Source organism: Ambystoma mexicanum, chromosome 3q, assembly GCF_040938575.1.
Source record: "Ambystoma mexicanum isolate Mex_15411 chromosome 3q, UKY_AmexF1_1, whole genome shotgun sequence".
Lineage (NCBI taxonomy): Eukaryota > Metazoa > Chordata > Amphibia > Caudata > Ambystomatidae > Ambystoma > Ambystoma mexicanum.
Genome location: NC_090926.1, coordinates 135,753,705 through 135,777,025, shown reverse-complemented (window position 1 = coordinate 135,777,025; position 23,321 = coordinate 135,753,705). Strand labels below are relative to the sequence as shown.

Genomic DNA, 23,321 nt, shown 5'->3' with positions numbered 1-23,321 from the left:
ATCCCAAGCACCAGATCAGGTGGGGTGTAGGAGTCCCAACCTACTTCCAGGGGGCCCATCCTAGAAGAACAAGACACCACCAAGTTCATTCATTCTTCATTGTACAGTTGTAAAACATGTAAAGGGGGTGGAGTGGAGGAAAGGTAGGACCCATGGGAGTGAAGTTGGGCATGAGGTTGGTGGACAGCAGACTGGGTGGTTGGGGGGTGGGGGTATGAACAGAAAGGGAATATAGTTTCACTACTTTTTTGTACCCTTTGACCCCTGACTACATAGTAACTGGGTAACTTAAAACGGTATATTCAACATGCAGGTGGCAGAATTGGTGCGCTGTGAGCCATAAAAACCCAGCGGCAAGCAATCAGTTCAGGTAATTTCATGCACTGGGGAATATATGCACACACTGGCCTGTGTAGAATGGGGTAAATGCATAAGATTCAAAATGCAAGGATCCTAGGGTAAATGATGGATCAACAAAGGTCCAGGCCTATCAACATTCAGCAGTGCGTTCTGGTTTAGCAGCCTACTTCAATGAGTGGAGGACCAGCGCACACTGATAAAAGGAGGATCACTCTGCCCCACAGAGGCCTAGCGGGAAAAAGGAACAGATAAGCCTGCCCACTCGCAGTGCAGAATACTTATCCACTGAAGCTTAATCAAAGGGCTGGCTCCCTTCCACCTTATCCCCTGCAGTACCGCCAGCAACACTAACAGCCTTATCCTCGAGCGCAGGACTCTTAGTGTGAACTTCAGAGATATGGCTGGAGATCAATGTCGATTGGATCAGTCAGCAGGATCCGCTGGATCCCCGGCATGCCAGCGGCAGAGATCAACATCAATCGCCACAGGATGTGGCACACCATTAAGAAAGACCCATGCTGTTCAAGCCTCATCGTCGTGAAACAGCAGCCAGGCCTTTCACCACATGCACAGGGCTAGCAGCACACCCCTTATGGGATGCTACAGGCAGCTGATGACAGATCCTTGTGTGCAACAGGACCACAAGGCAATAAGATTAAATGTCTCAGCTACATGCACGTCAGTAACAGAATTCCAACGGTGGTCTGATGGCGAGGAGACAGATGATTGAATCTACAGTCATTTAGGGGGTAGGCGCCTGGAGCATCCCCATGTCCGCCGCAGAATTAGCTGGTTCTTCTGAAGAAGGGTTTATACTTCCTCCTGTAACAGAAGAAGATGCACCTTGGAAAGCCTTTGTCAAGTTTCAGGTACATTTGGTGAAGTTCTGACACAGGGACAAGTTCTCATACAATGTCTACAGCACAGAGAAATCTGTTTACACACTGGAATCAAATCTTGCATTCTGCGTAAAAAGGAGGCAGTATGGAAGTTTTATTTGGGAGAGGTTGGTTTTGGAAATCGCCAGCGGCATCTAAACTTCAACTGCTCCCTTATGATAGTTGTCTGCATTGCAGAGTTGAGTCGGGTCCCAGAATTTTAGTGTACCCACCTGTTTAGAGCATCCTTGCATCAGAGATGGAAACCACCCATCTGATGTACACATTATTTGCAGAATGAAAATCTTCAGGAAATATCAAAATGGTGGTAATAAGTGGCACCAGCAGGCTGACCGAGTTAACAAAAGTAACCATAAGCAATCTGTGACAGAGAATTGTTAAAGTAGTAGGAAATAGAGTGAAATCCTCCACCTAATCCAGAATTCTTTTTAACTGTAGACAAAATTGTCATTGTTCTCTTCGAGCCTTCTCATCTCTTTCAGTTTTGTAAACAATCTTTGTCTTAACTTTTCTTTAGTAGAACATCAGTCTCACCCCTCTTGGCACACATTGGCACATGGTATCATCTGCTTCTCTTGTTATTTCAGGCCATTTGCCTGCCAACACATTTCTTGATAATTTCGCCAACTTTATCCTCAGTGCAGAGTTGACCACTCACTGATTTGGATCTTTCTTTCTTCAAGAAAAATCATTCTTTCTAGCTTCAACAGCTTTGGTTTCTCTGGAGAATTCTTCTGGGAACGCTTGACAGTGTTCATCTCTCATACATGGCTTCTAGAATACTTATATTACAACTTATGAAACGTATTTCTGGGGTATGCATCAAACTATAATCATTTAAATGTATTCATGTATTATCTACTCATAATGCATGCCCACATTCAATATTCATGACACAATATACACTCAAAACAAATGTATACAATTCTAAAACAATTATCCATTGCACAGCCCACAACATTGAAACCAAGGCACATTTCTTTGGGTTTAAGGAGAAAGCTGTAATGCCAATATAGCATCTAATAGCATGCTTCCAGTTACAGCCTTCTGGGCTCAATTGGTTCACATGGAATTAGACTAGGCCCACCTGATATGCAAAGGAACATTCATTTTGTAGATTTCTTGCAAAGAGATACTATGTTGTCAACTACAGACATTTTGGAACTGTGCTGCTACATCTATAGCTTAGGACAGCACACTATGAATACACCCTAATAGAATTTGGTGGCTGGAATTATTACATTTCTAGCTGCAGCTATCATGAACAAAATCCCAACATTAAAAGGACCTAAAACACTCTACAAATAGGCTGTCAAAATCAATATCTGCAAACACAGACTGCCTATGTCTGGCCTACCACAATTAAAACTCAGTCAGTGTTGGGAACATAATTCTGGAATTCCCTCCCACCACAGATCAGGGAGGAATAAACTACATTAATAGTAGGATCACAAATGTTAATGTCCATGATGCTTCCTCTACTGCAGGAACAGTGTGCATCCTAATACTGATACTTCTATAATACAATAATTAGACTGTATGGCTAAGGAGGGTAAAATGGACAGCATTTAATAAGACCTGAATAGAAAAGACATATCAAACAGACAACATACACACCATGGAAGGAGCTCAAACACAGGACTGTTGCGTGTTCTGAACACAGCAATTACTGCTCGGCTTTCCTCTTCCGCTGGGTTTCCTGGAATGAGACCAAAAATAGAGGAATCCATTAGAATGAACCACCAACAATAAATCCGACAGCTTGTGCTCACTAACACACACACATAACCAGCCAATCACTGACCACCCGTGTGGAAGACCATAAGAAACCCCATGAAAAGTTGAACCATTCATGATATTCAAAGTCTCTCTGGGGAGGAGCAGTATCGTCCTTTGATCTAAATAAATTGTTTCTTTCTCCCTCGTGGGGTTACTTAAAGAGCTTTGGCAAAAATAAAGGAGAGAGGAAGAAGAAATGGTGAAAGTAGGCCAGACAGAGGAAATGGGACAATGTGACAAAAATATAGAGTCAAAAGTGGATAATTGCTTCAAACAGTGGAAACGGGAAAGCAGGAATGGTGGAGAGCAGATAGGGAGAAAAACAGGATAATGATAATTTTATGGTGTCTTTCTAACTGAGAACAGCTCTTTCCTAATTACATTATGTGGATGTCATGCCATTTATTACTGGTGGGGAATGGAAACTGCTGCATATAACTGTTTCAGCTACAGCTGTATGCAGTTCACAGTTATATGGCTACCCCTCTTACCCTATGCAGGAGCACACTACGGCCAGCACTCTGAGAATCAGCCATCAGAATAATTTCTACTTGGTGATGACATGAAGATGAACAGGAAAGCGGCAGACTAGGAATAACAAAGCTTTATTCTATGCCTACATGATACAAGTGTTGGTCAGCCAACAAGTAGACAAATACATTTTGAAGTAGTACCTGGCCAAAATGCCCATAAGTGTATTGCTTTTTGAAGATGCTTTGAGGGCATAGTAGACTGACGGTTGGCTGGGGCCTGCAGAGGCGGTACCATGCAGGGTGCGCCATACCCAAAATTCTATAAGACTGCGCGGCAACATGCTCCATTCTCATTCCGATGGATGTCTCACGAGTATGGAGAAAAGGTGACGGGACGAAAACGTAATATAGATTTGCTCAAGATGTTGTACCAATGTCTTGTAATAGTACATTTTCTGAGAAGGCCACTGTTGCAGCTTTAGGCCTGATGGAATGTGCATCAATATGTTCTGAAAGAATGATGTTGTGAGGAGTGTTACATGCAACGATGGCATCGTTGGATACAAGAAAGTTATCCATCTGGAAATAGATGTTTCACAGGATGTGTTGCCGGGACCAGACCATGCGCTCGCCAAAAAAGCTGATTAGATAATTGAATAGCATGCATAGCTATCAAGGTATAATTCAGGGGCATATTCAAGTTGTGGAAGATTTCCTTAAGGGATAGGTATATGTGGCTAGGGACAAAAGTGGGGAGACAAATATGTGTGGAACTCATACAAATTTTAAAAACAACTTACTACATCAGTGCTTTGGCAGATATTCTGCGATAGTGACTCTCTGTACCAAGGCTCTACCCACACCCATGCATCATAACTTGACAACTCCCAGTGCGCACATGCTTTCTAAGATCCTGCACGGCTATAGAAAGCATGTATATATAATAAAGCACAGTGTATATATACGTTCGGCTGGAGGGATGTTAGACAGAATTCAATTTATTGGGTTCTCTTTTCCCATTTTATAGAACCTTTATCTTGTATAGAACCTTGCTTTATCTTGTTTTTTCTGGACTTTTCAATTTATTTCTGTGGCCAGAGAAGCTTGCACTGAAGTCCTCCCGCTGCTCTATCCTGTTTTGATGTGTTGTCCTAGAGTAGCCCATATGGATCGTATGACAATGGGGCTTTTTAAGAACTCCAATTTAGTTCCAGGCTGATACTATTACCCTACATGTGTTTTATGGAGTAGGCTGGTGGTGGCAGCTATAATTTAGCTTTGGCTTCATCAGGGGTGCAGCCAAATTTACAGAAATTAACCAGTATGTAGTTATTGGGGCATACATGCATTTTTAACCCCCACTGGTTCAGCCTCGCACCTTCTAGAGTAGTTTACCCTGGAGTAGCCTGCTTGTCTGCCCCAGAGAAACCCAATGCACATTCTGTTTTGGTATACCTCAGCGGTTGGAAGCCGCCAAAACATTTGTCTCTACTGTGAGGAGTCAGACAAAGGTTTGTCATGCTTTTGGTTGAAGACATTTATCGAAAATAAAAAGGGTTGGGTAAAGGCCTCCCTTCTCTGCTCTAAGAGGATTTTCCTACCTAAACAAAAACCAAGGCTCTGTCCGTGTCATGATGTCAAAACAAAACTGTCCTGTGTATAACGTTCTATTCTGACTCTCACGCTACAAATTTAACTAGAAGGTGAAAAAGGGGATTGGCCTTTAGCCTTGATTTGTTTGGATAAAGTGTTCATAAAGGAAGGAAAAAGGATTTAAACAAAAGTTTCTACAAGGATAAAGTTCTTGGTTCCAGAGCATAGCCTCCTCCCCCCGGATTCTTCTTTACTCCTTGAGATTTTCATACACCATATTCTTTGGGGCCTCTCTTGGGCAAGTACAACAACTGTTTAACTTCACAGTTTTGGTTTCTTTCAAGAATAGTTCATCACCTGTACACAACTGTCTTCACAGTTTCTTTCAAGAACAATTTGTTGGGACTCTCTTGGCCTAATGCAAAACCTGCACACAACACTGTTTTTTTATACTCTTTTCCAATTGCCTGGTATGCTTCCTTACCAGGACTTTGGTTTTACAGACTTGAGGTTGCCTGTTGTACTCTCCCACCAGGACTTCTGTTTCACCCACTTGTGACTGCGTGGTGTACTCTCCTGCCAGGACTTCTGCTCATTTGGGTTTTTCACCCACTCCCAAAGTTGTCTGTATATAATAATAGTATACAGTATTTGATAATGTATCTTCTTGATATATATAGTATTAGTATTTGATAATGTATCATCCTGATATATTATATTCCTTCTGCTTTCTTCGTATTGGCATGGAGTACATTTACACATTAGCAAAGGGTTTATTTGCGACTTAAATTCCCTTTTAGTATGTCTATCTCTTTTCTATATCTCAGGTAAGTAACTTTCAGTTATACGACCTAGGTGTATTCGCTGATACACCCCAGTGTCCCGGTTTCTCTCAGGAGGACTCACCGGCTTCTGTAGGCATTGGTATGTTCTCTGATGGTCGGTCGGGGAAGGATTCCCATCAGCTTCCCTATCGCGGTATCCTTTGCTTCGCTCGCCGGTTACCGTGGCTTTCTCTGGACACGTCTGCTGTCCTTTTGGCTCCGATTAGCGAACTGCTCTTCCTCTGCATCTGCAAACGCCCAGGAGTTCTTAACCTGCTCCTGGCGTTCCCCCAGCGCCTCTCAGTTCCTTCTTCATTTGCCGTTGAGCAGGTTGACTCCACTGCGCTACTTCTGGCTTCTCGACTCTCCGCTCCATGCAGCAAGGTATAATTCTCTCTCATCAATCCCCACAACAGCTGCCTTACATTCTCCGTTTGGGCTGCTTAAATTTCCCAGGCACAGGTGTGTGCCAGGAAACACTAGAACAATCACTAGGTTTGCAGTATCCATTACTCCACATTGCTCGATCCCTCCTCTTTTTCGTCGTCCCAGTATTTCGTGAATTCTGGGAACAGAAGTCCATTGTAAATGATTGACTCATGGAACTTGGATGAGCATTTCCAAAAGGTTTTGATGGCAAGTCATCTCTGATAGACTTACAAGTGGAATTGAAAAGGAACAAGTTACTTACCTGTAACTGTTGTTCTCCAGCATGGGTCTGGCATGGATTCACATGCTCATGAATATTCCCCGTCGTCAGGCTGGGAATCCTCGGTAAAGAAAAAAATCTGTTTCAGTTTCGTTTCTGAACTGTCTTTCTTAGTAGTAACCAATCACTGGTCTGGGTCATACTGCCCCCAGCCAATGACTGCCATCTCCCTAAGCCCCTCCCCTGGCAGCCATCCTCAGATTTGGTAGAACGTAAAGTGGCAGTAGGACCAAGTGAAGAGCCGCAGAGGGGTAGGAGGGAGGGTTCGCATGTGAATCCATGCCAGACCCATGCTGGAGAACAACAGTTACAGGTAAGTAACTTGTTCCTTCTCCAGCATGGGGTCTGGCATGGATTCACATGCTCATGAATACATAGCAGTACACACATGCACAACCACAGGAGGTGTCAAGGCTGAACATTAAGCATATCATCAACTCAACATTAAGCATCCCTTACCCCCTCACCAGGCCCACCTTCAGGCAAACAGGTTGCGCAGCACTGCCTGGCCGACTCTGGACTCCTCCCTGGAATCCCGGTCGACGCAGTAGAATCTCGTGAATGTGTGTGTCGACCTACACGTAGCAGCCCTGCAGATGTCCAGCATGGGCACACCAGATAGGAACGCCGTGGTAGCAGCGACCGCTCTGGTCGAATGGGCTCTCGGACGGCTGGGCAACGGTCAGTTTGCCAACCGGTGACAGTGCATGATGCAGCCGGAGAGCCATCTGGAAATGGAAGCCTTCGAGAGGGCCTTCCCTTGGTTCACAGGTCCAAAGTTCACAAACAGCTGTGATGTCTTCCGAAAACTCTTTGTGCGGTCCACGTAGAACTTCAGCACTCTAGCTACATCCAGCGAGTGCAAAGTCCTCTCGGCCTGCGGCGAAGGCGACGGGAAGAAAACAGGTAATACGAAGGGCTTGTTGAGATGGATGCCCGATGGCACCTTGGGCATGAAGGAGGCGTGCGTCCTCAGCACCACCCTCGTCTCGTGGAAAGTCAGGTACGGAGGCTTGCAGGAGAGGGCCTGGATCTCTCCCACTCGTCGTGCGGAGGTGATGGCCACAAGAAACGCTGTTTTCCACGACAGGAACTTCAACGGTGCAGAATGCAGAGGCTCGAATGGCGGCCCCATGAGCCTGGTCAGCACCACGTTGAGCTCCCACGCCGGGGCCGGAGCCTTCACCGGCGGGAACGATCGGAACAGTCCCTTCATGAACTCCTTCACCAGGCGATGGGACTACAGAGATGAGCGCCCCGGAGTTCTGGTGTAGCGGGAGATAGCCGCCAGATGGATCTTGATGGAGGCGTGGGCCAGCCCCTCCTTGGCCAGCGATAGCAAGTACGACAGCACTTGAGGGGCCGTAATCCGCAGAGGGTTAATCTTCTGTGCCCGGCACCAGACAGAAAACCTCTTCCATTTGTGTCCGTAGCATTTGAGAGTTGAGGACGCCCTGGCCTTTGCAAGTACCTCCTTGCAGTCCGCCGGGATATCGTACTCTCCAAACTCTAGTGCTGCAGGAGCCAGGCCTGCCAGTTCAGCGACCCCGGGTTGTGGTGGAGGATGGCGCCTCCTTCTCTGGTGAGGAGGTCCACGTCCGTCGGCAGCTTGACTGGGGGGGGGGACGCTGACATATCCAGAAGGTCCGGGAACCAGATCTGTCTCGGCCACGCCGGTGCGACGAGGATCATCCTGCACCGGGACCGTCTGAGTTGGTAGATGAGTCGCAACGGCAACGGTGGGAACGCATACAGAAAAAGGCCGTCCCAGGGGAATGAGAAGGCATCGCCCATGCTCCCTGGCTGGGGAAACCTGCTGGCGAACCTCCGGCAGTTGGTGTTCGCCGCCGTCGCAAATAGGTCGATCTGGGGATTGCCCCATCGTTGGAAGAGTAGATCCACTTGATCCTGACGCAGTTCCCACTCGTGGCACGAGCGCAGCTCCCTGCTGAGTGAGTCAGCGATGGTGTTCTTTATTCCTGCCAGATGGAAGGGTACCAAAAACATCCCTTGGGCGACGGCCCAGTGCCACAGATCCTGGGCTTCCTTGGTTAGGGCTGGGGATCTGGTGCCTCCCGGCTTCCGGATGTAGAACATCGTGGTGGTGTTGTCGGTGAAAATCCTCACCACCTTGCCCTTGAGGGACAGGAGGAACGACCTGAAGGCCCAGAACACGGCTCGGAGCTCCAGGACATTGATGTGTAGTGACCTCTCCTCCGGCGGCCAAAGGCCTCTTGCGTGGAGATCTCTGGTGTGCGCTCCCCATCCCTCCAGGGAGGCATCCATCGTCACCGTCTCCTGATGCACCGGGGTCAGGAAGCCCATACCTGCCGCCAGATGCACGCGGTTGCCCCACCACCGGATCGCTTGGTGGAAAGTCTTGTTGAGCAAGATCTTGTTTTCGAAGTTGCCCACTGCCTGCATCCAGCCGGCGTCGAGGAATTCTTGCAGTGGACGCATCCGCAGCCTGCACAGGCGCACGAGGTAGATGCACGAGGACATCATGCCGAGCAGGGACTTGATGGATTCACCCTGGCCACGTCCATGGTCGACAGCCATTGCACCTTGCCCAGGATGGCCTTCGTCCTTTCCTCCGACGGAGAGGCCAATCGTGCCACTGTGTCGAGCCTGGCCCCAGGAACAGGGCAACTTGAGACGGCACCAAGTGGGATTTCGCGAAGTTGATCGAGAATCCCAGCTCCGTAAGTAGTTGGACGGTCTTTGCTGTTTGCACGACGGCGAGTATTATTGTCTTTGCTCGGATGAGCCAGTCGTCCAGGTAGGGGTAGACTTGGATCCCCTGCAGGCGCAGCCGCGCCGCCCCTGGTGCTAGGCACTTGGTGAACACCCTGGGCGCTGACTTCAATCCGAAGGGAAGGGCCTTGAACTGATAGTGCTGCCCTTGGACTACGAATCTCAGGAACTTTCGATGTCCTTTTAGAATGGGGATGTGAAAGTAGGCATCCTCCAAGTCCAGCAACGATAGGAAGTCGCCTTCCTCCAGCTGTCCCAGCACGTGCTGGAGGGTGACCATACGGAACTTCTGGGACTTGATGTACTTGTTTAGACGACGAAGGTCCAGGATGGGTCGCCAGCCGCCGGTCTTCTTTCTTACGAGGAAGTATCATGAGTATCGGAGCCCCGGAGCCTCTTTGGGACGAGCTCGATGGCTCCTTTCTTCAGCATCGTCCTTACTTCCAGCAGCAGTTGAGGGACGTGGTTTTCCTTCCTGGCCACGGGAGGAATGCAGGGGCACTTCTTTAGAAACTCGAGAGTGTGCCCGCGGGCCAGGGCATCCAGCACCCAACCGTCGGTGGAGATGGACTCCCACACGTTGATGAACTTCGCCAGCCGGCCTCCCACCGGGGTGCTCAGGTGGGGGCCCGACGCAACGGCCCGTTCAGTCTTGCTTGGAGGCGGCCTTGCCTCCTTGGTGACGACTACGAGATCCTCCTGACTTGCCGTGTCCTCTGTAGGCCTCCTGCGAGGAACCGCCGCCGAATCCTTTGGAGGCACCTTGCTTGCCTCCGGAGTTCCGAAAGGGCAGCTGTCATTACTGTAAAACTCCCAAGGCCCGAGCCGTCTCTGTGTCGGCCTTGATGGCCTGCAGTGACTCATCCGCTGTTTTGCCAAACAGGTTGTTCCCGTCGAAGGGCATGTCCAAAACTCTGGTTTGCACGTCCTGGCGGAAATCGGTCGCCTTGAGCCACCCCTGCCGTCGAAGACAAACGCTGTTGCCCAACTGGCGGAAACCGGTGTCAGCAATGTCCGTGGTCACTGTTATGGCATGGTCCGACACCACCTCACCTTCCTGCAGGATCTTCAGGGCCAGTGCCCTCTTGTCCCATGGCGTCCAGTTTCTTCCCCTCGCCGACCGGCGGGGAGGTTGAAGTTGAAGCCGTCGCCCCCGCCGCTTTCTTCTTGGCCGCCGACGAGACGACCGAATCCGGGGTCGGCTATGCCCTAAGGCACAAAGGGGCGGAATCCGGGACCCGGTACTACTTCTCGTACCGGTCTCTCTTGGCAGGAGTCGTGGACGGGTTCTTCAGGAGCGACAGTCCCTCGTCCCAGATGTCGCCAAGTAACGGGACCGAAAGGATCGTCTTCCTCTTGGCCTCACGCCGTTGATAGAGGAAGCCTTCCTTCTTCTGTTCTTCGGGGCAGAGCTGGAAGAGCTTGGATACCCTGGCGATCATGGCATGGAAGGAGCCAATTTCGTCGGGCAGGGAGGCCCGAGGAGGTGGTGATGGAAGGCCCATCCCGTCGTCACCACCTTCGTCATCCGTCCCCGTCGTGGCCGTCTCTGCTCCCGTGTCATCCCTCGGTTCAGGGGATGGGGATGAAGGCTGCGAAGGCCGTGAAGGCTGGAAAACCGGGGGGTGGGAGGGGGGAGGTGGTGGAGGGGGGTGAGTTCTCCACCGCTTGCTTGGAGGACTTCCCGATGGTCCAGGCTCCGCTGGATCGTCCTTTGGAGGTAAGGGCAACCTCGTCCTGATCTCCGTACACAAGGCCTGGATCGCCATCAAGATTGCTCCCGAGTTGTCCTGTGGCCCAGGTGTCGGCTGCGACGGGCGGGACGGTGGGGAGAGCAGTCCTCCTCCTCCACTAGCCCCTCGTCGGCGCCACCGTCGCTTTCTTCGTCCGCCTCATCGGGATCCCTCCCGTGCGACCGGACCTCCTCGAACTTTCTGTCCAGGATCTTAGCGACTCCTGCCAGCTCCTCTCCAGAGGCTGTATCAGTGTCTGTGATGGCCACTGGGCCCCCCCCATTTTTTCCCCTGGGGTTTTCTCAGAGGTCTTATCGATGGGCTGAAAAGAGGATTCCCTCCGCGGTGGCAGGGAAACTCTAGGCCCCGAGGCCGCCTCCACTGGGGTAGCCTTCACAGGCTTCGCCAGGGCCGCCACGACTCCCTCAATAGAGGCCTTAGCCGGGTGAATCAGGGCCTTCACGACTTTAGGCGTGCCTGAGGCCTTCACCTTGAGGGGGAGGGGCACCGCCTCGCCCCCCCACGGCTGTCTCCGTCGGGATCGACCGGGACTTCTCCAGAAGCTTACCCGGGTTCTCCGATTTTCTCCTCCCCGAGCCAGAGCGTTGGTTCGTGGTTGATGGCGTCGGTGAAAGTGCGCCCTGCCTGGCAACCGAGCAGCCCGACCGATCGGCGCTCCCGGTGCCCGCGGACTCTCAGTGCTTTGCCTTTGGTTGGGCCCCCCGTCGCCAGAGCGCCCTCAAAGGACTTAGAAGACCACTCAGACTTCTTCTCACCTGCTGGGCTCTTTCCTTCCAGCCAGTTGGTGAGGCGGATACGCCAATCCTTCACAGTCCGTTCCGACATGTTCTTGCAAAACGCACAGTCCTTCTCCAAGTGCATTTTGTCTTTGTGAAGGCAGTAGAAGCATCGGGAATGCTCGTCCTCCTTGAAGACATTCTGTAGTCCGCATCCAGGGCAGTTCCTGAACAGTTTGGAACCGGGTGTCGCGTTTCCTTTGTCCTGGGCCATGTCCACGCGGAGTAGGCCTCAAAGATCTTCTGGAATCCGCCAAGAAGTGAAAACTCGACGATAATTCCGCCCTTGAGGGGCGTAGAAAATTCCGAAACGGATCCCCGTTGATCGGAAGTAGAAATGGTGGAGCTTGAGGCTCGATTGACCGAAGAAATGTGATTAAACTCTGAAAGAAAATCGCAAAACGCAGTAAAAGCTCGAGAGCTATAGCACAAGGACTCCCAACACTTGAACGTGCGCTAAAAATCTGAGGATGGCTGCCAGGGGAGGGGCTTAGGGAGAGGGCAGTCATTGGCTGGGGGCAGTATAACCCAGAGACCAGTGATTGTTTACTACTAAGAAAGACAGTTCAGAAACGAAACTGAAACTGATTTTTTTCTTTACCGAGGATTCCCAGCCTGACGACGGGGAATATTCATGAGCATGTGAATCCATACCAGACCCCATGCTGGAGAAAGATGATTCCATCAGATTGATATGGTTGGTTCACACACTTGACTAAAGGGGTTTCCCTGTTCCTCATGGGAAAAGGAGTGGAACATGGCAATAAGCCATGAGGGTTTCAGACATGGTGAGGTTATTCTCAAGTGAAAATAGGGGACACCATGTCTCACCCGATGGAGTCATGACATCTGCCCGGAGGCTGTCTCCTCCCATGTGATCCTTCCTCATACTGCTGCCCCCATGGTCAGAATCAGGTAGCAGCTACTGTCCCCTGGCCACATGAGAGGAGGTTACTGCTGGGAGATCAGCGATGACTCCACCGGATTCAGACTAGCTAGTGCGTGACTGGAGGACTGGCTTGGGACTGTCCATTCCTCAGATAAAACAGATTATTTTCTTTTATTTATAAATAATCTTTCATCAATAAACAAAACACCACAAAGGGAAGAACTAATTTACAAACAAGTGCAGTCTGGACATTAAGGCGCATGTTGTGCAAGCGCCTATTCATCACGACACATAGGTGACATAACATACTCGCCATTTATGAACAAAGCAATAAAACTAATTTCAGTTCCTTACACAACATACTCGCAGACACAAACATGCAGAAATAGCTTAAGAGTAGAAGAGCTAGAAAGAGCCTTACGGGGCGAATTACTGTACACATTTTCCCTATCTTCACATGACGAGATTGTCTTTAGCCAGGTTTCAGCTGTTTGGGCCGGGCGCCTGAGACAAGTTTTTGCGACCAGCAATGTGGCCACTGCACAGGCAATTCTAACAAAGTGCCTGATAAGAACATCTTTGAGGTCAAAGATACCTAGCAGCCTGGTTTTTGGCATGACTGGGAATTTCATACCAATCATTTTTACAGCATCTATCACACCCTTCCAGAACTCCAAAGATATATGCACAAGCCAAGCTAGGTAAAGTCTGAAGGGGCCAAGAACCTTGTTACAATCATTTTAGACAGATAGGCTCTTGCTATTAGCAAGAGTGGAAGACTAGGGGCCCCACCTTCCTTCCAAGAGACTGAATATAATTTTTGTGGAACACTTGATTGGTCAGTGGAGATCGTAATGCCCAAATATTTTGGGTATTTCGGGCACCATCTGAATCATAGCTCCTCACCAAATATTGTGGTGGCTCCTGCTGGACAGGCTGCATGGGCACTAACACAGATTGCTCACCAGTGACAATTGTGCAGATGTGCAGCACTTCGTGGGGCCAAGGAAGTTCTGCTCAGGATTTTCTGGTTGCGACGTAGCCACACTAAAAAGCAGCCATATCGCTGCAGGCTCAGCATTGTCCCCCATCAGACACATTTTTACTTGATTTCCTGGAGGATTACCACCAAGGTGGGCTGCTGCTTTCAGAGGATCTGGCTTCTTTGTCCTTGCTCCTGGTTTTGTCTTTTTGTTGCTGGAATCCTTTTCTGGGTGTTTTCTCATCGTCATCTGACCCACGTTTCTCACCTGCTCATATATGAATTGAGTTTACCACTGGATCCAGGCGATACATTTAGCTTAGGTGTTAGGAGGGTCTGTCTAAAGGTCCTTTAACATTTTTTTATGAAGTATACTAATCTAGTGTGTTACAACTCAAGTACTAGCTTTATGTATATCCCTATGAAGGATGGATATTTTTCTGTACGTTGTAGTGCATTCTCTTGGTGTGTCTATTGGATCAACTGTGCCTTGCCATCAATCTACCCCCCTCCCTTCAGTAAATCCTTACAGCTCTGCCACAGCTACTAAGAGAGTCAAGGACCAATATGTGCTTGGAAGCATGTCTTTCCATTAGCATACATGACTATACAAGCATCAACAAAGGGCCATGGAAATATCCCCCTAATATAGGGTGTTGCAAAGGAGGGATCGCAAGGACTAAGAGCAACAAAATCCCCATGAAGGTCATTTGTCCTTACTCTGTCCTCATCTGAATGTAAAGGGCAAACTTTCCATTGAAGACGAAAGCATATGCCACCCTCAAGCAGAAATACATAGGATTCTGTGACCAAATGTTGCACTTTTCTAGACGATGAAGGAAGATAACAGAACCATGCTTACTGAGAGCAGGAGAAGGGGTCCTTGTTGATGTCCTACAGATGTCTGCAATTAATACATGCTCTTTGAACAACTACCAATGGTTTCTTAGCTTTGGTGAAACAAACAAGAAGTCCCTAAGCAAACATGAATGCCTCCTAATTTCATAATGCTTAGAAATAATGAAGAATATCCATTTTGCTGGTGTGGCCATAGCATCATTCTTAACAGGAAAAGGTTTACCAAAAGGTCTACTAAAAGTCAAATAAATCATTAGATTTTCTGGAAGGTTTTGTTCTTTCCCAATTTACACATTATGCAAGGTTAACTCAGCTGAAGCATGAAGTCAAAGATGTAAAATATGAAGAAAAATCACTTGCCCTGTCTTTATGGAAAATAATGCAAGGTTCTTCTGAAGCCATTGTTGCCCAAAGCGCTGGACTCTCTTCCAAGGAAACAAGTCTAAGTCATGCAATGGCACAGACAAACGGCTTGTGCACAATAGTTGTCAGAACCACGTTTCAATCCCATTGAGGGGCTGCAGACTTGAAAGGATGATGATGTTATCGGGTCTGTTCAAACCAGCAGAAATAATAAAAATGTAATGTTTGCAATAAGAAATACTGTATTCGCTAAGTAATCGATGAGATGGAACATCGTTTAGCAAACACTTGAAATGATACTCATTTATGAAAAGATCAGTGAAAAACCTGCTCTTTAATGGCTTCCTAGTACAATAGTTTCTAGTAGAAAACACGATAGATGCTTTCTCATTATAAACAATTAATTGTGCATAAGCTAGTTCTTCAGGTATCAGGTCTCAATCTCTGCAATGGAAGGGAGAGGTGAAGGACTCATTAGTCCACAAGCCTCGCCTAGATGGACTAAAGGATCTGGAACATGAGGAAGCATCCGAGAAGTGAAGAAAAATATGAAAAATTTAACTGCCCAATATAGGAGTTTCAAAAGAATCTCTAAATTGTGGTATCATTTACCTTTTGGCAAAGTGTGATGAAGCAATGGAAGCAAAGAGAGTGATCAGAGGAATTGAAGCAAAGGCACAGAGGAACTTCCTGAGGCTAATCAAAGAAAAAAGCATCTCCTAGAGATTGTTTTCCTCACCCAGTCAGAGTGAACTCCAGGCTTTGGGAGTTGTTCTATGTTGCAAAAAGATATACTCGGGAAAGATGAAGCTCTGAAGACTCTAATCCCTTTTCTGTTCATCGCCCACTTGTGTAAGGGATGCAACAATCTTCTTAGAGTACCTGTTTACACATGATCCTTACTCTCCAGATGAGATGCAAAATGAATATTGTGAATCTGAAGAGACCCATTTCACAGTTTCATTAGTAGAGGACAATATAATTGCATTGGGTCCCTCCTGCTTGTGGAAATAAGTTGCAGTTGTGTTGCACGTAGGGACTTGAGCCACTTTTCCCTGGATAAGGGGAGGAAAGTACTGAGGTTTAGAAAGAGGGCCTTGAGTTTATCGTGGTTCAAGTAGATCAACGCATGCTTAACCAGATGCAGAGCTACAACGCAGGACGGGGAGCCTCTCAAGGAAAAACAATTTTACAGAGTTTGACAATCCCTGCCGGCGAGTGAGTGGGGAAATACAAAACTCATGTACTGCGAGGCACAGGGGAATCAAATCATAAGATGACTCATGCTCAAACAGACTGCGGAAGTCCCATAGTTAAAAAGTAGTGCTGCAATAATGCCAGGCTGATTCCCACAGAGCGCACAAACAAGATGATAAACACAGATTTGTGGGTTTAACAATTTCCTGAATCCTCACAACGAATGGGCAATATAGCAAACAGCCTTCCTTGTGCACAAAGAGGTTTTCCACTGGAAGAATCCCACCCTGATAGGACAGTGGCATTGCGATAACTGTTATACATATATAACTTGGCAATAATGTTTTACCCACCTTGAGGGGAGCCTGGATCAGAGACTGCAGTGAGTGGAAGAAAGAATCCCCCTAAAAACCCTATGCCCCTGCGCCAGGGAACAGCTGCAGTGGTACAGGATATTCTGAGAAACCCTCTGGGGAAGAAAACCCTGTGTGAGATCTCTGGAAGTGCAGGTTCCCTAGAAGATGGAAGGTCTTTCCTCCAGATGGGGGTAGTCGAGGTTTCTGGGATTCAAGAAGTTGCTGTATTAGGTTGGGAAGAGAAGGATAGAATTAGTAGAAAGAAAAGAGTTTGTTTCATTGATCGATTTATAAGGGATTTTGTAATGTACGTGTAATTAAAGTTTTGTGATAAAACTAATTGTTACAATAAAAAAAAAGAAAAGAGGGAGAAAGGTAGAAACTAGTCTGAAGTAACCCCTTTACGGGGCAAATGTACCTCTGTATGCTAATATGGGAGCAGTGATTGACTACCAAGTCCGGAACAGATTTGGAAAAAATCCCTCCTTTGTAGAGGTAAGAAGCGAGGATGAGACCCTTGATAATTAAGAGAGAGAGAGAATGAATGGAATACAGGTATGGAACCTACCCTGTGAAGCAGTGATGCAGAGCTTCATGAAAATTGTTCCTGTGGGATGGCTCGCCTCGTCGAGTGCTCACCCCATCACTACAGGTTTTCCACTGCGGAAGACAAGAGCCACGGCAGGATAACAGCAATGCCAGGGAACAGCACAATACAGCTCTCAGTTGTTCCCTGCCGAATGGCCGAAACGGTATAGAAGAGTGTGTCAGTACGCGTAAGAATACTAAGTGTTGCTATGGAAACCTAACAAAGCTCCCTACCTGAAGCGGGAAGAGCGAGGGGATTTGTTCGATGGGGAAAGACTGGCGGCCGTATGAATGGCGAGAACCAGAAGAGAGGGGAGAGAGAGGCTATCACAAGCACTCAGGACAGAGATATGAAGGACAGGAAGAGTTCAAACTTACGGAGTGTTCGCTATGTAAAGTAGCAATGCAGGGAGTTCCGGGTTCATTAGACTGAAAAGCTTTCCCCTGGAAGGGAGGCAGAGCCAAGCAAACACATGACTCCTGCAAGATTGCAATGCTGCACACCCTAGAAAGCGCCATCTTTGGAGGCTGCAACGAGGTATAGGCTATGCGTCTCCAACGGCGCCATACCGCCACCGGAACCGTCTCCACATGACAGTATGCCCCCTCCGAAACAGGGAGCACCCTGGCTTGCCAGGGTTAAACAAATGGAAGCCACAAACGCTCCCAGGAACGATCCGCCAGTGAGTATCCTTTCCAATCGATCATGTATTGAAGAGTACCCCTACGGTAACAGGAGTCACAGATCCCAGTGACGACCTATTCAGGAACCAAAGTCGAGGAGACAGGTGGAGGACGGAACCCAGTCCCGTGGGAAAAGCGATCCGGTACCACCTGTTTGAGGTGAGAGACGTGAAATACTGGTTGGATTCGAGACCAAGAAGGAGGCAATTGCAACAGGAAAGCAGCCTCGCCCCACCGGTCCAGAATCCGAAAGGGACCGAGAAATCTAGGGTACAATTTAGACAGCACCAAATGACTAGGCAAAAACCATGAAGAAAGCCAAACACTGTCCCCTATCTTAAGATCTGGCATAGCTGAACGAAGACGGTCAGCCTCCTTCTTGATGCGATCTTGTGCTGCCTGAAGAGCCGCTTTGGCGAGCTTGTGACCCTGCTGAATACTGTAGATAAGACTTTCCAGATCAGGAAGAGGTGTAGAAGCTGGACTGCCACTAGGGAAACAAGAAGGATGAAATCCATAGGAACAGAAGGGACTGGCTTTTAGAGAGGAATGAGTAGAATTATTGTAGGGAAATTCAGCAAGCGGCAGGAGTTCAGTCCAATTGTCTTGTGCCGCAGATATGTAGCACCAAAGGTACCCCTCTAGAGTCTGGTTGAGTTGCTCAGTCTGGCCATTCGTCTGAGGATGAAAACCAGAACTGAGAGCACGTGTGATCTGAAGGATCTCACAGACGTGGTTCCAGTATTTGGAAGTGTACTGGGGACACCGGTCAGAGATGATCTTTTCTGGTAATCCATGTCGGGAGAAAATATGTTTGATAAACACCCGGGCCATATTGGCTGCGGTAGGAACTCAGGGCAGAGGAAAAAATACAGCTAACTTCGTGAGAGTATCTATGGTAACCATGATGGTGCTACAGCCATGAGAAACTGGGATATCCACAATAAAATCCGTCGAGATGCCTTGCCATGGGGTATCCGGTAGTTGCATGCACACCAAGTCGCCTAAAGGGTGACGGTGTGAGGTCTTAGTCTGTAAACAGATGGTGCAAGAAGATGCATAATCTTTGGCATCTTGGTTGAGAGAAGGCCACCAAAACTAGTGTTGAATTTCAATAGTATTAGACACACCCCTATGTCCTCCTACAGGGGCATCATGTCACCAACGGAGAGGCTCCTTCCGTGTATCTGAAGAGGGTACAAATATCTTCGGTCCTCGGTACAGGCATCCCTTGTCTTCGATTAAAGTATGATTGAGCTGAAAACAGACATTTTGCTGCTTAAATAAGGTGGTGTCGGCTTTGATACGTTGCAAAAAATCCCAGATGACCTTAACAAACAGTGCTTTAGGAAAGAGGGGCTCTGAATGGAATTTCCGGATTGGATTGGATTCCTTCCTCAACTGGGCATCCGCCCTCAGATTAGCACGACCCGGTATAAACGAGAACTTGATATTAAATGGGGAGAAAAAATGAGCCCATCTTGCTTGGTGGCTGTTACGCGTTTGAGCATACTGTAAAGCATTTAGGTTGTGGAGGTCCGTGCAAACTTCAACCAGATGTTTGGCCCCTAAAAGGAGATGTCTCCATTCTTCAAATGCTTTCTTAATTGTCAACAGTTCCTTTTCTAGAGCCGTGTAATTCATTTATGCAGGAGTAAGGGTCTTCGATAAGTAAGCAACTGGACCTTGCTATGTCTGATCTACTTTATTTGATAACTGTTATACATATACAACATTACATATACAACATGGCAATAATGTTTTACCCACCTTGAGGGTAGCCTGATCAGAGACAGCAGTGAGTGGAAGAAATAATCCCCCTAAAAACCCTATGCCCCTGCGCCAGGGAACGGCTGCAGTGGTACAGGATATTCAGGAAAAACCCTCTGGAGAAGAAAACCCTGTGTGCATTCTCTGGAAGTGCAGGTTCCCTAGAAGATGGAAGGCCTTTCCTCCGGATGGGGGTAGTCAAGGTTTCTGGCATTCAAGAAGTTGCTGTATTAGGTTGGGAAGAGAAGAACAAGTTACTCTCTTGCCTGTTAACGTTCCTTCGATGGGATGGTCCGACGACGTATTCCATATCTATGACATGTAATCACCACAGCTGTGTTGCTTCGGAAAATCTTTGGCGTCCTGCGTCGATGACATGTTATAAGTAGGACGCACGACGTCCGTAGCCTCAGTTGTAGTTTTTTCCCAGAACGTGTGGCATCAGTCTTCTGCCAGTCTGACACACAAAGCCTTGCGGAAACGTAAACTGCAATCGCATAAGAAATTCTGTAGCGGGGAAGGCAGGGAGGGAGCGATATGGAATAAGTCGTCGGACCATCCCATCGATAGAACGTTACCAGGCAAGAGAGTAACTTGTTCTTCGAGGGGATTGTGTCCTCCGACGTATTCCATATCTATGACAGACTCCCAAAGCAGTACCAATGCAAGGAGGTGGGAAAAGAATTTAGAAAACAAATTTAGAATGCCCAATCAAATTGCGGAGTAAAGGACCGCCTTGCCAAAGGCCAAATCCTGCCCACGGATGGAATCGAGGGAGTAGTGACGTACAAAAGTATGTACCGAAGCCTAGATGGCTGCATCACAGATGTTACGAATAGGGACATCCCTCCGTAGGGCAGTAGAGGCAGCCATACCCCTGATAGAATGGGCCCGCAAGCCGACCGGTGGGCCCTTACCCGCCAAGCGGTAACACTCAGAGATAGCCAAAATAATCCAGCGATACAAAGTCTGTTTCGTCACAGCTTGTCCCAAACGCTTTCCAGCGTAACCAATGAAGAGTTGATCGTCCACTCTGACCCGGGACATGCGTGAAATATAAAAGCTTAACGCTCTCTTAGGATCAAGCCTATGGAGCCTCTCCTCTTCCTTACCAGTATGTGGAGGAGGATAAAACGCAGAAAGAACAACCTTCTGGCCTAAATGAAATTCCGACACCACCTTCGGAAGAAAGGAAGGACGAACTCTAAGGACAACCATGTCCTTATGAAACACAGTGAAGGGTGGCTTAACTGAAAGTGCCTGTAACTCACTCACTCTGCAAGCGGAAGTGACCGCAACCAAAAATACAGTTTTAAGACTTAACAGTCTCAAAGGGCATGAATGCAAAGGCTCAAACAGAGCACCCATCAGAAACTTGAGAACAAGGTTCAAATCCCAACTGGGCACCTGGAAAGGTGACGGAGGGAACACACTATTGAGCCCTTTCAGAAACTGAGAAATTAAAGGAATTTTAAAATAGGAACACTCTTCAGACGAGCGCTTTAATATGGACAGCGCCGCTAGGTAACCTTTAACGGTACCCACTTGCAAGCCCCTCTGGGCCAAACAAAGCAAAAAAGACAGAACCATGGGAATGTCACATGCGAAAGGATCCACATTCTTAACCCTGCACCAGTCGCAGAACTTACGGCAACGGTACAGGAACTTTGTTGCTGGCCGTCTGGCCGAGAGCAACACCTCCATCACGTCTTCAGGGAGGTCCCAATCCTTATACCTCAACCTTTCAGAAACCAAGCGTGAAGGTTGAGGGATCTGACCTCTGGATGGAGAACCTGACCCCCTTCCCGTGAGAGCAGATCGTCTCGGTAGGGAAGACGACGTGGAGGGCAGATGGACAAGTCGAGAAGGTCCGGGTACCACGTCCTCCGGACCCATGCCGGAGCAATGAGGATCAGCTGGTAACCCAACCTCCGTAACCTGCGCAGTAATTGCGGGATGACTGGGACTGGAGGAAACGCGTACAGCAGTGGGAATGACCACTCCACTACGAACGCGTCTCCTAAGGCTCCTTTTGGAGGAAATTCCCACGAGCAGAACCTCTCGTACTTCCGGATGACACTGGAGGCGAAGAGATCCACTTGAGGGGTCCCCCAAAGGGCGAAGATCTCCAGGAGAATCTCCTGAGCCAACTCCCACTCGTGAGAGATCGCGTTCTGCCTGCTCAGAGCGTCCGCCGTCTCGTTTTCGTCTCCGGCCAGATAAAATGCTGAGATCGAAACTTCCTGCTGGATTGCCCAGAACCAGAGCTGCATCGCCTCCCTGCACAGAGGAAGTGACCCTGCCCCCCCCCCCTTTTGTTGAGGTAGTGCATGGCCACCGTGTTGTCCGTCAGGATCAGGACATTCTTCCCTTGCACAGTCGGCAGAAAAGCCTTCAGGGCTAGCCTGACAGCCCTCAGCTCCAACAGATTGATATGGAGTCTGGACTCTGACTGAGACCAACGACCGCTGTTAACTCGTTGGCATGAGCCCCCCATCCCGTGAGGGATGTGTCCGTCACGATCGTCACCTCCGCCCAGGGTAGCCAAAACTGAGCCCCCGTCATCAGATTGTCTTCGACGACCCACCACAGAAGGTCCTGGGCGACCGAGGACGGCACCTGAACAGGGTCCGACATCCTGCCGGAGGACTGAGACCACTGGAGCTTCAGTGCCCATTGCAAAGATCTCTTCCGCAACCTGGCCTCTGGCACCAGAAGAATGCAGGGTGCCATAAGGCCGAGCAATCTCAAGAACTCGAACGCTGGGAGACTCTGGGCAAGCTGAAACTTGTGCACCAACTGCTGAATGTGATGAGCCCTCACCTGGGGAGGAAAACACTGCCCCAGGGACGCGTCGAGCACTGCTCTGATGTACTGGAGCCTCTGAGTTGGTGTGAAATGGGACTTCGTCAAGTTAAGGGAGAAGCCCACCTTGTGGAGGGAGTGGCAGGTGACTGACAGATGATCCAGGACTTGCTCGGGAGAGCGCACCCTGATCAACCAATCGTCCAGGTAGGGGTAGACGTGAATCCCCCCTTTCCTGAGGTGCACTGCCACCACTACCATGAGCTTGGTGAAGACCTTCGAGGCGGAGGTCAAACCGAACGGCAGGACCCGAAACTGAAAGTGCGAGTCGCCAACCGCCAACCTCAGGTACTTCTTGTGCTTTGGATGTATCGGCACATAAAAATAAGCGTCCTTGAGGTCGAGAGACACCAACCAGTCCTGAAGTTGAAGGGCCTTGAGGACTTGAGAGAGAGTAACCATCTTGAACTTGTCCTTCCAGAGGAGTTTGTTCAAACCGCGTAAGTCCATGATTGGTCTCAATCCCCCATCTTTCTTGGAAATCAAAAAATAAGGTGAATAGCATCCCTTCATGTTCTATGGCTCCTTTCTCCAGCAGGGATTGAATTTCCTGCGCAAAGAGCGGATCCGGACTCTTCAAAGAGAGATTCCCCGGTGGATTGTCTTGAGGCCTCTGCCGGAAAGGAAGACAGTAGCCGTGGGTTATGATCTCCAGAACCCACACATCTGAAGTAATGGCGCGCCACTCTACAAGATGCTGCACCAGCCTTCCCCCAACCGGCGAACCATGGGACATGGCCTCATGACTGAGCTGAAGTGGCTGCGGCATTGCCTGAGGGCAAAGAGGCAAAAGCCTGAGCGGCCTTGGCACCTCGAGTACCTTGTTTTCCACCTCTGGCACTCCTACG

At 48.7% G+C, this 23,321-nt stretch overlaps 1 protein-coding gene across 2 annotated transcripts in view; it reads right to left on the bottom strand.

Moving 5' to 3' along the window:
• Positions 1-23,321, bottom strand: part of AAAS (aladin WD repeat nucleoporin) — a 730,668-nt gene that overhangs the window by 27,867 nt on the left and 679,480 nt on the right. For both annotated transcript variants that reach the window (XM_069653320.1, XM_069653321.1), the window contains one exon: positions 2,877-2,958. In XM_069653320.1, the coding sequence (XP_069509421.1) occupies positions 2,877-2,958 (82 nt within the window). The remainder of the gene's footprint in view (positions 1-2,876; positions 2,959-23,321) is intronic.